Source organism: Chionomys nivalis, chromosome 3, assembly GCF_950005125.1.
Source record: "Chionomys nivalis chromosome 3, mChiNiv1.1, whole genome shotgun sequence".
Lineage (NCBI taxonomy): Eukaryota > Metazoa > Chordata > Mammalia > Rodentia > Cricetidae > Chionomys > Chionomys nivalis.
Window position 1 is genome coordinate 114,723,451 of NC_080088.1, and position 19,641 is coordinate 114,743,091.

The window sequence follows — 19,641 nt, forward strand, 5'->3', positions numbered from 1 at the left end:
AGATCTTAACCTGTGTCTGTCTGGAGTGAGACAATCATGACGACTCCCTGACTCGGCTTCTTTCTCCCAGCATTCTGTCTGTTTACTTCACCCACCTAAGGGCTGGCCTATAAATGGGCCAAGGCAGTTTCTTTATTAAATGAAAGTAACTCCTCCATCATTTCCCCTTTTTTTGTTTAAACAAAAAAGAAAGACTTTAACTTTAATATAGTAAAATTACATATAACAAAACGGTTATCAAGCAAGAATTACAGTTACAATATTTATATCTATTTTATCTTTTATCATAACTAAGGAAAATTATAACTATCTATCCATTCTTTAATTCCATCAAAGACTCCAGAAGGATATAATATTACCTAAGTAAACAAGAAATCCAAAACTCTAGAAATGACAGAGACATCTCACTGCCTGGACAGTCACCCAAAGTTCTTTTGTATTGTTGGGGCATCCATCTTCAGCCTTCAGGCCCATAGTATCCAGCAGACATTTTTATCAAGCAGGAAATTCCAAAGACAGTTTAGTCACTTTTTGCTGTGTCCTGTAGAATGTCTCACAGACTCTTTCATGAGTCAGGAACCCCAAAAGACCATCTCACCTTTAGGCAAGTTTAGTAGTCCTCTCTCTGAGGGTTCTCTGTGTCCAGTTTATGCAACAGTCCAGGCAAGAGCAGTTTCTTGTCCAAATGGCTATCAAACTCCATAAGGAGCCTCTTCAATGCCCATCTTCCTCTTGAAGTAGATTGGTGCTGTCAGGAGCAGATGTGTCTCATTTTCATAAAAAGCCCTAAGTTATTAAAACATTAAATGCCATATTCTGCAGTCTTTGAAAGATATGAAGAATGCCTATCTAGGTGAAATATATCTATGCACATCTAGAAAATCTAACTAACATGACTAAAAGCTTGACAATTATTGATGATTGTCCATTAACAACCTATATACATTACATTTTTAAATGAACTATACAATCACAATACCTTAATCAAGATTAGAAATATGCATATACATATAACAAAATTGACCTTAAAATCCACACCAATGCAAATTATTCATATCTATATCATATCCCCCTTTAAATGTAAAAGAACATTTATAAGCCACTCTGTTGTAATAGGAGCGGCGGGGCTGCGTCCCCGGCACCCGGCCGCCCGCATTGCTAGCTTATGCCCCGAAATAATTACACGGAAACTGTATTCTTTTGAACACTGCCTAGCCCATTAGTTTTAGCCTCTTATTGGCTAGCTCTTACATATTGATCTAACCCATTTCTAATATTCTGTGTAGCACCATGAGCTGGCTTACCAGAAAAGATCTTAACCTGTGTCTGTCTGGAATGAGACAATCATGGCGACTCCCTGACTCGGCTTCTTTCTCCCAGCATTCTGTCTGTTTACTTCACCCACCTAAGGGCTGGCCTATAAATGGGCCAAGACAGTTTCTTTATTAAATAAAAGTAACTCCTCCATCACTCCCACCCTCCCTGCCTGCACTGATGCTCTTCCTCTTCTAGGCTGGGGTCGCTGGTGGTACTCTCTGGAAGGTACCCCTTTGGAAACACCACAGATACTCAGCTCTCCTCTGTCCTTTGTTCCAACCCCATTCAAATTAGCCACACATCTTCTGCAGTTCTTTCTTCTCTTTGCTTTGGTGACCTGGGACTTGGTTGTCACCTTTTCTGGGGTACCTTCTCTGCTGGATATGTTCCCCACTTCGCCCATTGGGTGTGCTGAGTTTATTCTGTACCCTTGTTGCTAGTCCCCAAAGACAGCCTATGATTACAGCAAGCATGTCTTACTGGTTCGGCATGGTCCTGGGATGACTTTGTCCATGCTGGTCAGGTTGGATGCCTCACTTTCCCTGTGTGAAAAAAATCCCAGTTGAACTTGGCCAGGGCCTTGTGCGTGCTAGGCTCAAGCAAAACCCAGGGTTATGTTTCTAGTCCTTTCCCATCTGACTTGAGTCCTGTAAATTGTTATTATTTTTACGATTTATTTTTCTTTATGTCCATGTGTGAGTGTATGCCATGCATTTGCAGTGCCCACAGAGGCCAGAAGAAACTGTCAGATCTCCCGGGACTAAAGTCACTTGCTTTGCCTTTCCATGCAAGTCCATCTTATTGAATTGGCTCTGCCTGGGTAGCCATCAGTGTCCCCTGAAGCTTGTCGCTCTTTGGAATCAGTCTGTGCTTACTGAGGCCAGTGGGGGATGTCAGATCCCATGGAGCTGCCTGATGTGGGTGCTGGGGACTGAGCTCAGTCCTCTGCAAGGGCAGCAAGTGCTCTTCACTGTTGAGCCATCTCTCCAGCCCGCTTCACTTCAGCCCTTCTCCTGTAAATTCACAGCAGTTTCAGAGTTCCGGAGTCAGCTACCACACTCTGCTGTTTGTACAGCGTCCTTCCATGTCCCAGCTCTTACACTTGACGACAGAATGAGGACGGTTGGCCTCATTGCTCTTCTCAACGCAAAGGTGGAGGCTGTCCTCCTTCTCCATACCTTCTTCTATGCATAAATGGCTCATTAAATTTTTCTAAAATGAGCCAGGCAGTGATGGCACACGCCTTTAATCCCAGCGCTTGGGAGGCAGAGGCAGATATGCAGATGCAGACAGATCTCTGTGAGTTCGAGGCCAGCCTGGTCTACAAGAGCTAGTTCCAGGACAGCTAAGACTGTTACACAGAGAAACCCTGTCTCAAACAAACAAACAAACAAACAAAAGTTCTAAAATGGATGCCTAAAATATTGAGTGGATGATTGGGCTGGCAGAGTGCATACCTCAAAATAGGACATTCATGTAGACTATCTAATGGGAATAAATCAGCGTGAGAATACTGAGGAGAAATAGAATCCAGCCCCTTGTGGCATTTGCATTCTAATTATAAAGGTATCTCTGTTATTAATAGGATGATTATTAGAGTTTCCATCCGAGTCTCCCACCGTCTTATCTTTCTTTGGAAGCCTTCCTAAGCACCTGAGTGTCTATGAGTTAGGGATGGTCGTTGGGGCAACCCATGATACCCAAGCCTGTGGCTTCATCGAAGTTCGTGTGAATTAGGGATGGTCATTGTGGCACGGCTCTAGGATTCCCCTCCATGATGCCCAAACTTGTGGCTACATCTAAGTGTCTGTGAGTTAGAGATAGTCATTGGGACACGGCTCTAAGACTCCCTTCAGTGATACCCAAACCCATAACTGCTCAAGTGCCCTTTCAAAGATAGGGAAGTACTTGCATATAACCTACACACATCTCACACGTGCCTTGGGTCACATGAAACATTGCTATGCAGTTGCTCTTCAAGAAGCTAACTAGCGGGGGCAGTGGTGGTGCACACCTTTAACCCTAGCGCTTGCTTGGGAGGCAGAGGCAGGTGGGTCTCTGAGTTCAAGGACAGCCTGGTCTACCGAGTGAGTTCCTGAAAAATCAAAAGAAAGGAAGAAAGAAAGGATGAAAGAAAGAAAAAAGTAAAACCAAAATCTTCATTCTCCTGCTTAGGGGAAGATGACAATTCTGTATGTGTTATGTGTTCAAGCATGTCCACTACAGACGCAGTCTCTCTCTGAATATTTTCAGTCCGTGGTTGAATGAGTCCATAGAGGCAGAACCCATGGGAGAGTTCACTGCACGTCCTGCTGTATTTATTTCTCAGTGCTGGACCCTCTGACAAGGCTGAGCTGTTGGCCAAGACCAGGTCTAAGCTGCAGGCTCTGCTTCATCTTCACAGTCTCTCTCTACAGTCCACTGAGCGTATAACCTCTTCTTCCTCAGGTCAGCCTGGAGCATGAGGAGCAGAAGCTGGAGCTGAAACGCCAGCTCACGGAGCTGCAGCTGTCCCTGCAGGAGCGAGAGTCCCAACTGACAGCCCTGCAGGCAGCCAGGGCAGCACTGGAGGGCCAGCTCCGCCAGGCAAAGACAGAGCTGGAGGAGACAACGGCAGAAGCAGAGGAGGAGATCCAGGCACTGACGGTTAGTCTGTGAGCACTCTGGCAGGTTCAGGAGGTCTTAGCCGGGAGGAGAGTAGGCGCCGAGTGTCTTTGTTTACTCTTAGAGATGTCAGGAGAGAAGGGGGAGAACGATTCATGGGTGTGGATAGTGGGTGGAAAAAATAGCTTGTGTAGCTAGACTTCTTTGTTGACTAGCTCATGCGGTAAGATCTTCCTTCCTGAGCACTTTGAAAAATTCCCCCTGTTCTCCTTTCTAAGCGATCATTGTTACATGTGAAATTCATTTTCAGCTGGAGTTGGTGTACTTGAGTTTTCTACCTTGGTTTTTAATAATCATAAGAAATTAATAATTTCTGTCTTATAGTAGTCTTTATACCTTAACCCTGGGACTTATTTTTGTTTTGCTTTGCTTTTGTTTGTTTGACTTGTTTTTGCTTGGTCTCATTTGTGTTACTATTTCTTTTAAGCCATAGATTCTGCTTTATTTTATTTTTGAAACGAGAGGTTTTAAGATGAGGATTTGCTGTGTTGCCCAGGATGGTCTTGAACTTACAATCCCCCTGCCTCTGCTTCCCAAGTGCTAGGGTTTCAGGTGCAGTCCCATGCTTCATGTGTGTTTTTTTTTAAATTTACGTGTGTGTGTGTGTGTGTGTGTGTGTGTGTGTGTGTGTGTGTGTGAATATGTGCCATATGAGTGCAATGCCTGTGGAGGCCAGAAGAGGGCGTCAGAGTCCCTGGAGCTGAGGTTACAGGATGTTGTGAGCCACCTGGCATGGATGCTGGTAACCCAACTTGGGTCCTGGAAGAGAGGTACACACTGTTAACTCCCGAGCCATCTCTTCAGTCCTGTTCATGTCTTTTTCATGCCTCTGGTATGATCTAGGTGAGAAAGAGTTGTCTGGTTGAGAGATCATCCCTGCCCTTTCTGAGAGACAAATGTACCAAGCTGGAGAGAGTTCTCCTGAGGTTTACTATAGGAAGACCTCACTGGACTCACACCTCCATTCTTTCTGGAAGATCTTCTGCCATGCTCGCCATCACGGTCTGTTCCACAGGGACTGATCCAGGCTAACAGACAACAGATGGAGGGCATGCGAGGCTTTCCCGTGGGAAAGGAGCTGTTGGCTGGGATGCTCTGAGTGGGGGGTCTTGACATCTTCCATTCAGGGCAGATTACTTAGAAGCCCCCATTACTGAGGGCTGGAGAGATGGCTCCATGGTTAGGAACACTTACATCTATTTCTTCCAAGTTTGGTTCTTAGAAACCATGCTGTTTAACTCCAGCTCTAGGTGGTCTGTGCCCTCTTCTGAAGCCTTCCCACCTGCATTCTCTCTCTCTCTCTCTCTCTCTCTCTCTCTCTCTCTCTCTCTCTTTCTCTCTCTCTCTCATACATACACAGACACACATACACATGCATGCATGCACATAGATAAAATAAATCTTTAAAGAAAGCAAGCAAGCACCATTACTTTTGGAAGGCTGCGTGGCGGGCACAGGCACAGAAAATGGGATGGGCTTCACTGGCTATATTAGACAGCCCACACAGTCCTCATAGTAACACACTGTTCCTGCCAAGCAGATGGGTACAGTCATGCCTGCTGGTCAGGGTACCCTTTCCTGTGGGCAGGGCACAAAACAGCTGATTTGTTCAGTGATTTTTTTTTTTTTAATAATGGGTGCCTTATCAATTCCAATCCCACTTGGATGCTGTCCCTGTCCACTTCAGCCAGTATCTCTGCATCTCTTAGAGCAGAATTACTCTTCTATGTCATTTACATTCGTGGCTTATGGCTTACCTTGTTTAATAATGTATGTGTACCTATCTGTCCGTCTTTAAACTAACTTCATAGTTACAAGTTGCCTCCTGCTGTTGGGTTTAGGGTTACCATTATTTAAACAAGATTGAAAATGCGATCTTCCAGGGACAGGGTCCTCTGGAGACCAGTGGACGCCACAATGGCTTACACGATACCAGTGACACAGAACAAGTCCTGTAAGGAAGGCGCTCTATGCAGCCTTGGTTTCCTGGAACGTCTGCCAAGTCTGGATATTGATTGCCCCCAAATCTAATCATCTCTATGAGAACACTCATTATGGTGCCGCTTGCCCCCAATATTTAGTGTGGGGGAAAAATCATGCCATTTCTTTATTTATATTCTGCTTTGAGAGTGGACTGAAAGTAGTTTGGCAAGGCACGAAGCAGGAGAGCTGGGCAAGGCACGAAGCAGGAGAGCTGGGCCCAGTAAGAATGAAAAAGCAAACGGAGAGTGGGTGATAGAAGACACGACGGAGGAAGGAAGGAAGGAAGGAAGGAAGGAAGGAAGGAAGGAAGGAAGGAAGGAAGGGGAAGAAATGATCTTTAAGGAATGCATGCCAGGAAGATGTAAATTTTCGCTCTAGTTGAGTGAGTGGAGAGGAGGTCAGGCAGACAGACAGCTTTTCTTAGCTGCCATTGGGAGAACCACTGTAACTTAACGCATTATGTCATCTGTTTTTTTGGTTGTACTCTGAGCACATTCAAACTCAGCAGCAAAACTCGAGACATCACTGACTTAATCCGTCGATGAAGAGTACTTGCTGTGTGCCTAACGTGGTGTTTTTAGCCCTTTCTCCCCGGGATATCAGCCTGCGATTCCTCAATTCATTTTTCTCTGCAGCGCCCAAGGGTGGTCCGTGTATCTCGCGGCTCTGTGGGAATCGGGAGGGCAGGCAGTGGTCGTGTATCTTTCCTGTGCGTTTGGACGGAGGAGGACATAAAATAGAGCGTGCGTCACTGCCGTTTATCTGTGGGAAATGAGCCCCTTAAATCCTGCCTTTCTGCTTTGGTTGGAATGTGCTGTGTCTACTGGCTGCTTGAAGCCTGTCACAGCAGCTAGTGACGACTTAATTTAGTTGGATGAGTTCACTGCCTCCAAGAATCTGTACAACCGCGCCCCCCCCAAAAAAAACCAAAAACCAGAAAACAGAAGCCATCCGTAGTTCTAAAGTCTCAGGTGCGCGCACTCTCTCTCTGTCTGTCTGTCTTTCTCTCTGTCTCTCTCTCTCACACATGAAGGTACATGAACTGTAGAACTTGCTCAAACTGATGGTTGAAGATGCTGGTACACCAGCCCATGAGCGGCTGAGCCCACACCAAAGACCTTGGTCCAGGGAAGACAGGGAATAGCAGCTGTTTGTGAACCTGTCATGGGGAACCCCTCCATATCCTGGGAAGCTCTCCCCCTTGTCCCCATAGGCTTCTGTTCCATTCTGAGGTCTGAGCCTTCGCCTTTTTGCCTCCATCTTGATTGTCTCTCAGACCTGGTTATGGACAGCATGCGGCTGCCAAGTAAAGGACTTGGTTAGCTTGGTTTCGAAGGGCGTATTTTCTAAGAAAAGGAAAATAGCTACAAATGCAGTACATTATTACTTTCTCATTGTTCAAGGGCCACATTTAGATCCAACATGAGCGTCAATCAAATTAAAGCAGCCAGATCTACAGTGATCTTGTAGGAGGTTTGTGAGTCTCACGGCTTGGTGGTTTTTAATAATAGAGAGAATGTTCAAATGGGCTGTAATTGCTTAATTCAAAGAGGCGGTCCTCTCCCAGGATGGGAAGGGAGCAGTCACCTGGTCCGGCCTCCATCCCTGGGCCAAATTAGATGGAACCCACTTACATTAGGTTCTCCATTGACGGTGCTTGGCGGAGCGGCCGGGAGACTTTTGTGCTTTCTTTGTCCTCCCTTTCTCACATTATCCGGATAGCCTGTTGGCTGCTTTTGCATTGGAATTGCCTGTTAAAGCTGAAGTTGGGTTAAGGTAGACACGTGCCGCAGAGTCACACTGTAACCACCCAACGTGCTTTAGAGACCTCCTGAAACAGTTTTCGTCCGCTCTCCATCCAGAAGACGGCCCCCACCCCTCCCTGCAGAACTGGCACCCGCAGACTCGGTGGCACACAGCTGTGTTTTGGACGTCAGAGTTACCCCGAATAGCCTGAAAGAGAAGTGGCATGCGCTCTGTATGCACCAGCAAGGCTTCGCGGGTGGCTCTGTGGTCCTGACCCCGTGCTCTTAGCTGAATAACAAGTGGCAGAACGCTGCGGGCCCCGACGAAAAGCTCCTCCTCGCTGCGCAGCGCGATTACGGAACCCAACGCCGTCGCCTTTGATTTGTTGGAGTCGTCAATCTGTGCAGGCTCTCATTCCTTCACGCAAACATCAAGCCTTGTGTTAATTAGTAAGCTGTTGGCAGAGTAGTGAAGGTGCGAGCCAGAAAGGATGGAGGCCTGCGGGCTGTGGATCCCGGAAGCCGGCTAGGCACTGAGCGCTGCCTTCCTGGTCCCAACCCTTGTAGTTCAGTTTCCCTTTTCTCATGACTCTCCTTCCCGTTACCGGATGTGCAAAGACTCCCAGAGACAACCGGAGTGTCCCGGGCCCCGGGGCCACGCCTCTACCCAGGTGGGCCTGGGCATCCCTGCGGGTTCCTGAGGTCAGGCTGCTTTCGTGTCTGTGTGGCATAGTCCACTATGTTAACGTCTTCACTGGGGTCCCTGATAATTTTAGAAAATAAATATTCTCTTTAGCCCCCCCCCCCCCATGCTTAGTTAGCCCCCAGTGGTTTCCTTGGCCTGTCTCAGGTATATCACTGTCTCTGAATGCATGTTGTGTGGGTCCCATCTCCCAGTTTAAAGGAACGTCAATATCTCCTACCATTTTCTTTTCAGTTTTTAAAAAGGATTTATTATTATTATTATTAATTATTTTATTGGATTTTCAAGACAGGGTTTCTTTGTGTAGCCTTGACTGTCCTGGAACTCATTCTGTAAACCAGGCTGCCCTCAAACTCAGAGATCCACCTGTCTCTGCCTCCCAAATGCTGGAATTAAAGGTGTGCACCACCACCACCCGGCTAGATTTATTAATTTTTATTTTATGTGTGTGGGTGTTTTGTTGGCATGTCTAAAATGTGCATGCACTGCCTGAGGAAGCCATAAGAGGGTCACAGATCACCTGGAACCAGAGTTAAAGGTGGTTGTGAGCAGCCATGTTGGTGCCAAGAACCAAATCCAGGTCCTCTACAAGAACAAATGCCCCTAACTGCTGAGTCATGTCTCCAGCCCCTCTTACTGTTTCCTTTCTGGGCTCAGCTGGGTGGTCCTCAAAGCCGGTGGCGATGCTGGCACACACCAGGGCCCGATTTAAATTCTCTATTCATGCCTCCCCATCAATGACGGCGGCTCGTTACTGCTTGCCCCTGTGAGGATTGGTGTCTGATGTGTCCAAATGATCCAAATGCCTCATAATGGTGAATTTTAATGGGAATGAATCATCCATGACTGAGATTTCTGATTCCAAGGGACAGTTGAATGAGTTTTTAATGGTGTAGACTTCTTGGAATCTTTGCTATTAATAAAGTGTAACAAATAGGGATGTAGAAGAGGGCTTCAGCACCTCTGTGTGGCCCAGCGAGCCTTAGCATGGAAAGAACTGAGTTCACCCTCTGTTTCTTATTTATTTTGAGAGTTTATACCAAGTGGAGAGAGGGAGAGGTGGTATATGTATGGATGTACCTACGTGTGTATGTCATGGGATACAGAGGCCAAAGGTCTCCATCAAGTATTCTTGAAATAGTGTTCCATTAAACCTATAATTTGCCAATTGACTAGAGTGGCTGGCCAGTGAGTCCTGGGACCCTCCTGTCTCTGCCCCCCACCCCCACCCCCCCGTGCTAAGGTTATAGCTATGCTCATGGGAGCTTGGCTTTTTAGGTGGGTGCTGGAGAATAAGCTCAAGGCCTCTTCCCAGTTTCATTTGCATATTTTCGATAGTGACCCTTGCCCTGTGCGGACATATTTAAGTAGATCAAATTGGCTTACAAATCAAAAATGTCTCCTATCTCTCCCATTAAAACAAAAAATAAAAAACACACAAATCTTGCTGACCCCTGTTGTAGAGGTGATTAATGTAAGAGCCCATTCTTTCTCCATAAATCCTCTCTTTTGTCCATGGTGATTATGGCGTGCATCAGAGGGACCTGAGGAGGCTCATGGGAGCAGATCCTGCTTGGTCATTGACTGCAAATGAGATTTCAACAGTAGTACAGATGGCTTTGTTCTAAAGCTAAGTAAATATTTATTCTCACCCCAGCAAGTTAGTCTTTTGTCGTTGCTGGATATATTTAGTTAGCTTGCCATCATGGTAACCCAAGACAATTAGCATATACAGAGAAAGTGACTGGTTTAGGGGTCACAGGTTTGATGGCTCTTGTCCATGACTGGCTTCTTGTGTTTGAGTCTATGTCAAAGCAGCACGTGGTGGGAGGGCACTGTGAACACATACTGCTCACCTTGTGACCAGAACGCAGGGGTGGAGGGGTAGAGTAAGGGGCTGGATCCACAGTTGTTCTCGAGGTCATGATGTTAGGACCCTCGCTCTAGACCCTCAGCAACTCTCAGGCTTGAGTCTACATACACAACATCCAGACACAATTTCAAGTTGCCGTTGTCCTGCCTGAAGGATTTCTGTGCAGTGTGGCTCTCCTGGGGAAACATCCCTTTCCCCCTTGTCAGTGGCAGCCTCTCCTTCATCTTCTCTTGGGAGAGATAGATACTTCTGCTATCTGCAGAGCACTAAGCAGACAGGTTTGAACACTATCGCAATGTTTACAATGCTACTATATTGTCTTCAGGCTCGGCTCTCCCACAGCGTGGTTTGAACATCTGATCTTGTTAATGTGTGTCTGTGCTGCTTAGGTTTTTGTTTTTGCCAGCTTGACACAAGTCAGCATCATCTGGGAAGAGGGAACTTGAAATGAGGAAGTGTTTCAGTTTGGCCTGTGGGATTACTGACGGATGTGGGAGGGCCCAGTCCACTGTGGGCGGCGCCATCCCCTTGGCATGTGATCCCTGATTGTACAAGAAAGACTGAGTGAGCCATGGGGAGCAAGACTGCTCCAGTTCCTGCCTGTAGCCTCTTCTCCTGCTTGAGTTCCTGCCTTGGCTTCCCTTAGTGAAGGACTGTGATTGAACTTGTAAGCCAAATAAACCCTTTCTTCCCCAAGTTACTTTTGGTCATGATGTTTTCTCATAGCTATGGAGACCATTCCACCCATGTCTGGTTCAGTGAACCAGTGAATTTATTGGGGTTACTCATAGGAACCATGGACAGCTTATGGGCAGCTATGCTATCGAGTTTCCTTCTTTCAACCATCATTTACTGTTGTGTGTTCTCGGGAAAGCCCTCCCCTCTCCAATGAAGGGGAATGCTGATAGTCGCAGTCCCATGGGGGCCCAGCCCTGGTGATGAACGTTGCCCTGGTCTAAGATGGCGACAGTTACATCCAACCTGGAATCAGCCTCCCAGCACTCCCGTTGTTGCCCTGAGTATAACAGTTTTTCTCTGCCTGGTTTGACGAGTTTCTTATTGCTGTTTTTGTTGTTGTTGTTTTTTAAGATTTATTTATTCATTATGTATACAGTGTTCTGTCTGCATGTATGCCTGCAGGCCAGAAGAGGGTACCAGATCTCATTACGGATGATTGTGAGCCACCATGTGGTTGGTTGCTGGGATTTGAACTCAGGACCTCTAGAATAGCAGGCAGTGTTCCTAACCGCTGAGCCATCTCTCCAGCCCCCTTGTTGCATTGCTAGTTTTAAGCAATTTGAATGTAATTCACTTAAGAATAATTGTCTTCGTGTTTCTTAGGTTTAGAGTTTTTTGAAGTTCTTGTGTCTGTGGGGTCAAAGCTTTGAACAACTTTGGACGTTTGTGGCCATTGCTTCTTGCGGCATTTCTCCAGCTCACCCCAAACTCCTTCAGAGACCCCAGTTAATGTGCGTATTGCTCCCGCTGTCTCAACTCTCTGCAGCTCCCTGTTCACTTTTAAAACTCTTTTTACAATTTTATTATTATTATTATTTTTGTCTGTGTTTTCTCTTGTCTAGTTTCTATTGCTATGACTTTGGGTGTACTAGTCTCTATCTCACATGTCTTTTTTTTAATATTTATTTATTTATTATGTATACAATATTCTGTCTGAGTGTATGCCTGCAGGCCAGAAGAGGGCACCAGACCTCATTACAGATGGTTGTGAGCCACCATGTGGTTGCTGGGAATTGAACTCAGGACCTTTGGAAGACAGGCAATGCTCTTAACCTCTGAGCCATCTCTCCAGCCCCCTATCTCACATGTCTTTATATAGCCTATTATAAATGGAAAATGGACATATTAGAGAGAACATCATAGTTCTAAAATTTTTAAGTTGTCTCATAGACTTTTATGGAGAATAAATTTTGTTTTGTTTAAGAAAATGACTCCTTTTGCCTCTGCCTAAGACTAGATGGCTCTTTGTGCTCTCACAGTTAAGCAATTGGTGCTATAATCTACACTGTCTCTCTGGTCTGAGGTCCCCTGGGTCTCCCTGTCCCTCGTTCCCCTCATGCCCTTTCAGTTGTCCTTTCTAAACTTTTCTGATTTCTGCTGCCACACTTCTCTGAATCACCACCATTTCTCTCTCGGCTAGTAACCCTGCCCTCCTCAGGGGCTTTCCTGCTCCTTAATCCCTTTGTTTCATTTTGATCTGTGATTTCCCACAACATCCCAGCATCCTTTGGTTTTTCGAGACAGAGTTTCTCTGTAGCTTTGGAGCCTGTCCTGGAACTTGCTCTATATTCCTAGCTAGCCTTGAACTCACAGAGATCCATCTGTCTCTGCCTCCCAAGTGCTGGGATTGAAGGCGTGTGCCACCACTGCCCGGTGTTGGCACTCTTACAATAGCTAGAAGACCACATTCTTCTTCCTTCCCTTGGTTTCTAGGTTTTTGGACTTCAAATGAGCCCCAGATGCCTTCCTGAACATTTCCCCCGCCCTTTTTCTTGTTTTGTTTTTTTTTTTTTTTTTTTTTCCCAAAACTGACCAAAACTCAGAAGAAAAATATGTCTTTCCTTGCAGTTCAATGCAAGAGAGAATATATAGTCATCTTTGGAGGTTCATTTTCAGGACCTCTCACTGGTACGTAAATTAGCAGATGTTTCAGCCTGTCCCAGGCAATGACCTGAACCTGTGTATGTCCTCTTTGCTGTAAACCATTTCTAGGTTGCTTAGAATACTGATACAGTATCGATGCTGTGAGGATAGGACACTGTTGTCTCGAGAACAATGAAAGCCCATGTTTATATTCAGTGCCAGCGCTCCCCCTGCCCTATCCTAGTTAGGGCTTCTTTTGCTGTGATAAAACACAATGACCAAAAGCAACTTCGGGAGGAAAATGTTTCTTTCATCCTACAGCTTGTAGTCATCATCCTGGGAAGTCAGGGCAGGAACTCGAAGCCTTAACTAAAGCTGGGGCCATGGAGGAACGCTGCCTCCTAGCTTGCTCAGCCTGGTTTCTGCCTGCCCAGAGGCTGGGCTCACCTGCATTATCAATAGAGACTTGCCTGCAGGCAAATCTTATGGAGGCATTTTCTCAGTTGAGGCTCTGTCTTCCCGAATGACTCCAGTTTGTGTCACGTTGATATAAAACCAACCATCACGTGCCCCAAAATATTTTCTTTTCATAGTTGGTTGGATGCAGACCCTACAGACTCTACTTCATGAGTTCTCAGGTAAATCAAGTCAAGATGTATCTTAGAGCCATATATATACACGAACATGCCAGGGTTTAATTGATCGCACTTTTTCTAAATGTTACATAAAGTTGTGGCAACTGAGACCTGTTAAACTGGATGGATTATAGATCTAAAACTTTTGAAGTCAGCTTTTGCCTTTACCACCAAACTCGTTTTGTCTCTGCCAAGCCCTTCCTGTTTAATGGGATGCAGCAAACAGACAGGCTGAATTCTTCCTTGACTTGCTTGCTACTGGGTCAGAGTCTAAGGAACCCTATTCTGCCCACTCAGCACTGTGTGAAGTCCTTTTCTTCCTTGGGTCTTTGCCACCGTCTTCCTTCACCAGAATGAAGGCATGGGCTGCGTGTGAGTGTGCCCTATCTCAGTGCGGATAGGAACTGTGTCAGGCAGCTTTCCAGTACTCTGATAAAATACCCTTGTTAGTTACCGCCATTCACGCCATTCACCTGAGATTCTAGCTTGTGATCGCTGGGCTGTTACAGTTTAATGTTGTCAAGATGGGGCAAATGGTGGAGGGGGCCTGTTTATTTCTGACAGCAGGGAAACAGAGAGAGAGGAGAGGGAGGGAGAGAGGGAGTGAGTTAGTTAGTTAGTTAGTTAGTTAATTCAGGACTCCAATATCTTCTTCGAGAACTGCCCATAGCCTAAGTTCAGCTCTAGCTAAGTCATATGCTTTGATGGCTTTACCACCTCCCATTAATGCCACAGGCTGACTGTAATAGCCTTTAACACAAGGGCCTCTGCGTGGCATTTAAGATCCAAACTATAGGAGAAATACTGCAATTTTAGGATAGTTTTGCCTCAGAGAAGTCGGGGTGTTAACTCCCAGGTCAGTGTGAGGTTGTATGAATCTCAGCATCTTTAATTTAAAAAAAAATTCTACTTATTCCCTGACAGTGTCTCATGTGTGCGTGCGTGCATACTTGTCTGTCTGTCTGTCTGTCTTCTGTTTGTCCATCTCCCAGGCTAGGAAGGGGTCATTTGGTGGGAAGAGGGACAGTCACTCCTATTTTCAGAGCTGGGATTTGGTTTAGGGCCGATGAGGAAGAGTAAAAGTGTGATCCTTTATTTCCCCTTCCCCAGCTCTCCCCGGTGTTAGTATGACGGTGAAAGCACCTGCCTGGTGTCGTGGTGCGGTCTGAGTGGCTGTACTCCTTAACGCAGGAATGTTTGTCCCTGTTACTTGTTGCTGATGCCGGGATGGTTTCGTCGATTAGTCCTCTGCAAAGCGGATGCTGGGGCTGCTGCAATTGTGCACCTGGCTTTGCAAGCAAATCGCTGGGTTCTGTATTCGACCCATAGCATGTAGAATTGCATCCAACCCTGTGAAAGGTTTATAACGTACCTCTTACCTTTCAGGCGCATAGAGATGAAATCCAGCGCAAATTTGATGCCCTTCGCAGCAGCTGCACAGTGAGTATGAACAAGCCAAAGATGAGCAGACAAGAGCCGAGAAGGCAAAGGGGAGGGCTCTCTGTGATGTTACTGCATTGGTGACTGATTTTCCATACGCTCTTGCAGCATGAAGACCACAATGCTTTTATTTTGTTTTAGTTTTTCAGGGGGCTACTGCTCTTAAGGATGTGAAAACTGTTCTTTAGGTTTGGGAGGGGAAGGTAGTTAGGATAGTTAAAATAGTCAAATAATTCTTCTTCTAGCTGGGTGTGGGGCACGTACCTGTATAGGTAGCTGAGGCAGGAGGACAAAGGACATTGAGGCAAAGCTGGGCTACAGATGAGAACTTATCTGAAAACAGAAAGCCAAAGCCAAAGTATTTCATTTTCACCCTCACTGTGAAACTGTAGATAGATTCTGTAGCTCCAACCAAGCTCTCAAGGTAGCTCATTCTTTTCTCCAGCGTGGAAGGGTCCATGGCCCACCTGGGCAAGAAACTGTCCCAATGTCAGGGACTGGTTTCCCATGTGGCTTTTCCATCCTGTGGCCTTTGGCAAGAAGAAAGGCTAATTAGTTCTCCTGTAGACCAAGAAAGTTTGTCTTCCTAATAGGGAAAAAAAATCATCTTTTTAATATGAAAATTCACAATCTAGGACCCTTGTGGGTGACATCACTTCTGTGGAGCAATTCTATCAGCAGACGAGCGTCACTCACAGGTTACATAATCTAGTCAAGTCGGTGAAGAAGCAAAGTCTATTTTTGATCAAAATGAAGGACAGAAATAGGCCCCTTTAGGAGCTGGGGCCGCTGTCCTTATTTGTGCTTCTGCATCTTTGGTCTTTTTGTGGATTTTGACTTTCTCGGTCCTCGGTGGTCCTGTCCCTGTGTGTACGACATACGCCTGTGGATTTCCAGAAGCATCCCCCCCACACACGTGTACTTCTTTCCTTTATTGTCACAAGTCTTAGGGCACGCACCGTCCTGCTAGGGAAGGTTCCTGTGCAGGTCCTTGGGTAACTGCGAGCACTGATCCCTGGAGAGCATATGATCAGCCATGGAGTTGCTAGGTCACGAAATGGTTTGTCAGGCAGTTTTGGTCTGTGTGTCCAGATGTGGTGGACAACGGTCCTGCCTCCACATGCCTGTCCTTGAAGAACTGGTGGACTCTGTACTTGTCCACCTAGTATTTTTAGTTCCTGATTTTTGCCCCAGTAATTTATACCACAAACGTGCTTATAAATGATCACAGAGTAATAAAATACAGATTTTTGTATGAAGACTCTCTTTTCTTTCTTATTCAATTATTTTGAAATAAGACCTCACCTTGTAGCCCAGGCTGACCTTGGACTTTCTACCCTCCTGCCCCAGCCTTCCAAGTGCTTCGATTTCAGGCAAAGGTCACCATTCTGTCCCTGAGATTCTTTGAATGTACTTAAAGTATCTTTTAGAACAAGGAGCCTATGAAGAAGAGAAAAGTTGATAAATTTAATAGATAAAAATATAAGTATTTTTTCATTCAAAATACTCTAAATCAACAAGATTAAATGAAAAGAAAAATAAATAAATTATGAGACACATTAAACAGCACACTTTCTTTTCTAGAAAAATCATAAGTTTTTACAAATTGATACCGATCAATTATCTAATCAATAGCAGCAGACACGAGCTGTGCCTCCTTTACGTGACTAACTCTTCCTCAAGCTTGAATGGCTTTAAAATGTGTCAGTCGGCAAATCTGTTCCGTTTGCCTAACAGCCTCTTTTTACTTCTTTGGTTTTCTACCATAGAAGTTAAAAATGAGCTTTCCATGTATGATTGAGGTGTGATCAGTATAGACTAGACTTCAGGGGTTCTGAAATGTGTAAACACACGAGAAACCAGCAGAGTGGGAATAAGAAACATACCCCCCACACACCCTTAAAGGTTTACATGTTACTTTGTGAAGCCTGGCCACCAATTTTAAAATTGCAAGTTTGGCCATAAGGGAACCTACCAGTATGTGAAATTAGTTTGATTTTTGGTTTAGCTTATGTAATGTTTATACTTTTTGAGTTTTATTTCTATTTTTTTTTTACCACCGGTATTTTGTGGTAAAGCCTATGGGACCCTTTCCAAATTTCGGGGCGGGGGGCATCTAACACATATTAACTAGAACAGAGGGAGACACAGGGGTCCAAACCGCGAACTCTGGAGTCAGGCAGACAGGGTTCGTATTCTAAAGCGACCTCTAGCAACCTGTCCTATACCATCCTCCCAAGCTCCCATTTCTTTGTTGTAAAATGGGGCTAGCCTATAGCCTCGTGTCCAGCGTGGCATTGATGTTTCCAGTTGACAGTCAATGACTGTGGTTTGGGTTCTGGATGAGGGACGATGGGAAACTGTCCATTTCTGGGAAGTATTTGAGTTTCAGAATCAGTAAGACCTTGGCAGCAGGAACCATTGGTGTTGGGGTGACAGCACCTCCAGGGACTCCTGTGGTATTAGATGAGGCACCTAACAGACACATCCAGGCTTGGCCCACAGAGAGGACTAAGCCTTGTTGGCTTCTGCAGTTACCTCGGGTTCCTACCATAATCTCTGATTTGGAAAAATGGCCTTTCTACTTTAAAAACTCTGGGAACTTCTACTTCAAGACATTAACCACAGTAGTGGGTCTCAGTGACACAGTAAAGTTCAAGGCAGCTTTAAAGATGCAGGATCTTGTCCTGGGTGTCCTTCCCTCTGGATGCTGTCCAAGATGGCCTCTGCTAGGAAGTGTCCCCTGTGTCACTGGTAAGAGCTCCATCCTAACCTAGTCACGAGGAGCGCCTGGTTAGCAATTTCACAGAGCCGGGGGCAGGAGACTTCCAGGCTCAAACCATTTCTATGTTTTGAAGGGATTTTAAAAAAGGATTTGATTCAATCTGGCACCTAAACCCCTCCCTGTGTCTGTTTTAGAGGGGAGTTGGTGGGCAAGCATATGACACAGCTTTAATTATGAATCAATCTGTCAGCTATAAGATTAAAAATAAATAATATGCAAATAGCTGCCTTCGGGAAAGTAGGCGTTAAAATAGGCTGGGTCCTGAGCCTTCGGCTGCTGCTCATTGTTTGCCTGGTTCCTGCCGCCTAACACGACACCGGTCCTTTCTAGTTCAGTGTGAGGGGTCGCATGTACAGGTCAGAGGGTAGACTTGAGAAGTGACAGGCTACTCCAGATAGAGCTGTGCATGTGTGTGTCCCCTCTATTCCTTTTCCTGACACCAGGAGTAGACAGTCTTGTGTTCTTGTTCTCTCTTAGAACTGCACCAAGATCTGTTGTTCACAAAATAGCCTACAAGAAAACCTGGCTGGCCTCCATGTGGGGAAGCTGCCCTCTGCCCTGTCTTTTTTTTTTTCACTGTGAAGTACAATTAGACGTTCTATTTATCTTTTTTTTTTTTTTAAAAAACCCTCTGTTCTTGGGACCTAAAAGTTAATGAACTCCCATAACTAAGTCTGTCAATAAACAGACCATCCGCCCTCAGCGTGGAAAGAGTTTACTCATGGCCACAAAGTTGAACTAAGAATTGTTGCATATCACCTGGTCCAAAAGCAAGCATGACACCAGGCATCTTGGCACATGTCCACAATCGCAGCTCTGAGGAGGCTGAAGCAGGAGGCTGTGGCGACTTTGAGGCCAGTCTAGGCTACATATGTCTCAGAGAAACAAAAGCAAAAGAGGCCAAAGCAGTCAGTGTATCTGGGTCCTCGGTTTCTGAGCTGCATCGTGGAGGGGTAAGAGACGAGCTTGAGTTTCAGAGCTGCTTTCAAGGTTTGGCCTCTTTGTGCCCTTGGTGAAGTCCTTTAGTCTCCTGGTTCCCCAACTTCCCCACCTGTAAAATGAAACTAAATAACCCTCCAAAGAACAGGTGGAGGGATTGCTCGTTATACTTTAACCTGGTGACGTGTCTCGTGCCAGCTCAGTATCTGTAACCTCAGTAAAGCGGGCAGAGATGTGTCTCACACTTCACCTCGCTGCTTAGAAAGGGCAGAAGCCGGTGCGTTCTGACTTGGGCAGATGGACAGTCCAAAGTGGAAATGCTTCAGAGCCCTGTGCGCGCATGCACACGTGTTACCCCCATCTAATGAAGAAAACGGAGACAGTGACACATTCAGAACAACAATCAGACGCTGGGAACAGAGGCCAGAGACACTGGGAATGGAGGGACCTTTGCTCCTTAGCAGGCCTACCTCAAGCAGGGAGGAGCCCAGACTTGGCCACCTCATTAGTTTTTCACAGGTTTCTTCTTTAGCTTTTTATAATCTTAATTTGGGAAAAAGAGAAAAGATGACAGAAATGGGTTCATAATAATCTGTATTTTTTTTTTCCTGTGAATCAAAGAAAGGAAGTAGGTACCCAGAAGCTTAAATATAAACTGTGAATGGCGAGGAAATTATATTTTCTCTGTGAATAGATTTTTCTGCAGTTGGTCTGTTCCCCAAGAGGTTTTTCAGAATGAAACACCATTTTGGTCACTAATTTATATCCCATATATATCTCACAGCGCAGGACTTGAGTAGCTACAAGACAATTTAAAAATAAAAGATCAAGAATAAATTTAGGGGCTGGAGAGATGGCTCAGGGTTTAAGAGCACTGGCTGCTCTTCCAGAGGTCTTGAGTTCAATTCCCAGCAGGCACCTGGTGGCTCACAACCATCTATCATAGGATCTGATGC

General features: G+C 45.6%; 1 protein-coding gene across 10 annotated transcripts in view; it reads left to right on the forward strand.

Moving 5' to 3' along the window:
- Cit (citron rho-interacting serine/threonine kinase) overlaps positions 1–19,641 on the forward strand; it is a 173,985-nt gene that overhangs the window by 113,139 nt on the left and 41,205 nt on the right. For all 10 annotated transcript variants that reach the window (XM_057763551.1, XM_057763552.1, XM_057763542.1 and 7 more), the window contains 2 exons: positions 3,766–3,963; positions 14,908–14,961. In XM_057763551.1, the coding sequence (XP_057619534.1) occupies positions 3,766–3,963; positions 14,908–14,961 (252 nt within the window). The remainder of the gene's footprint in view (positions 1–3,765; positions 3,964–14,907; positions 14,962–19,641) is intronic.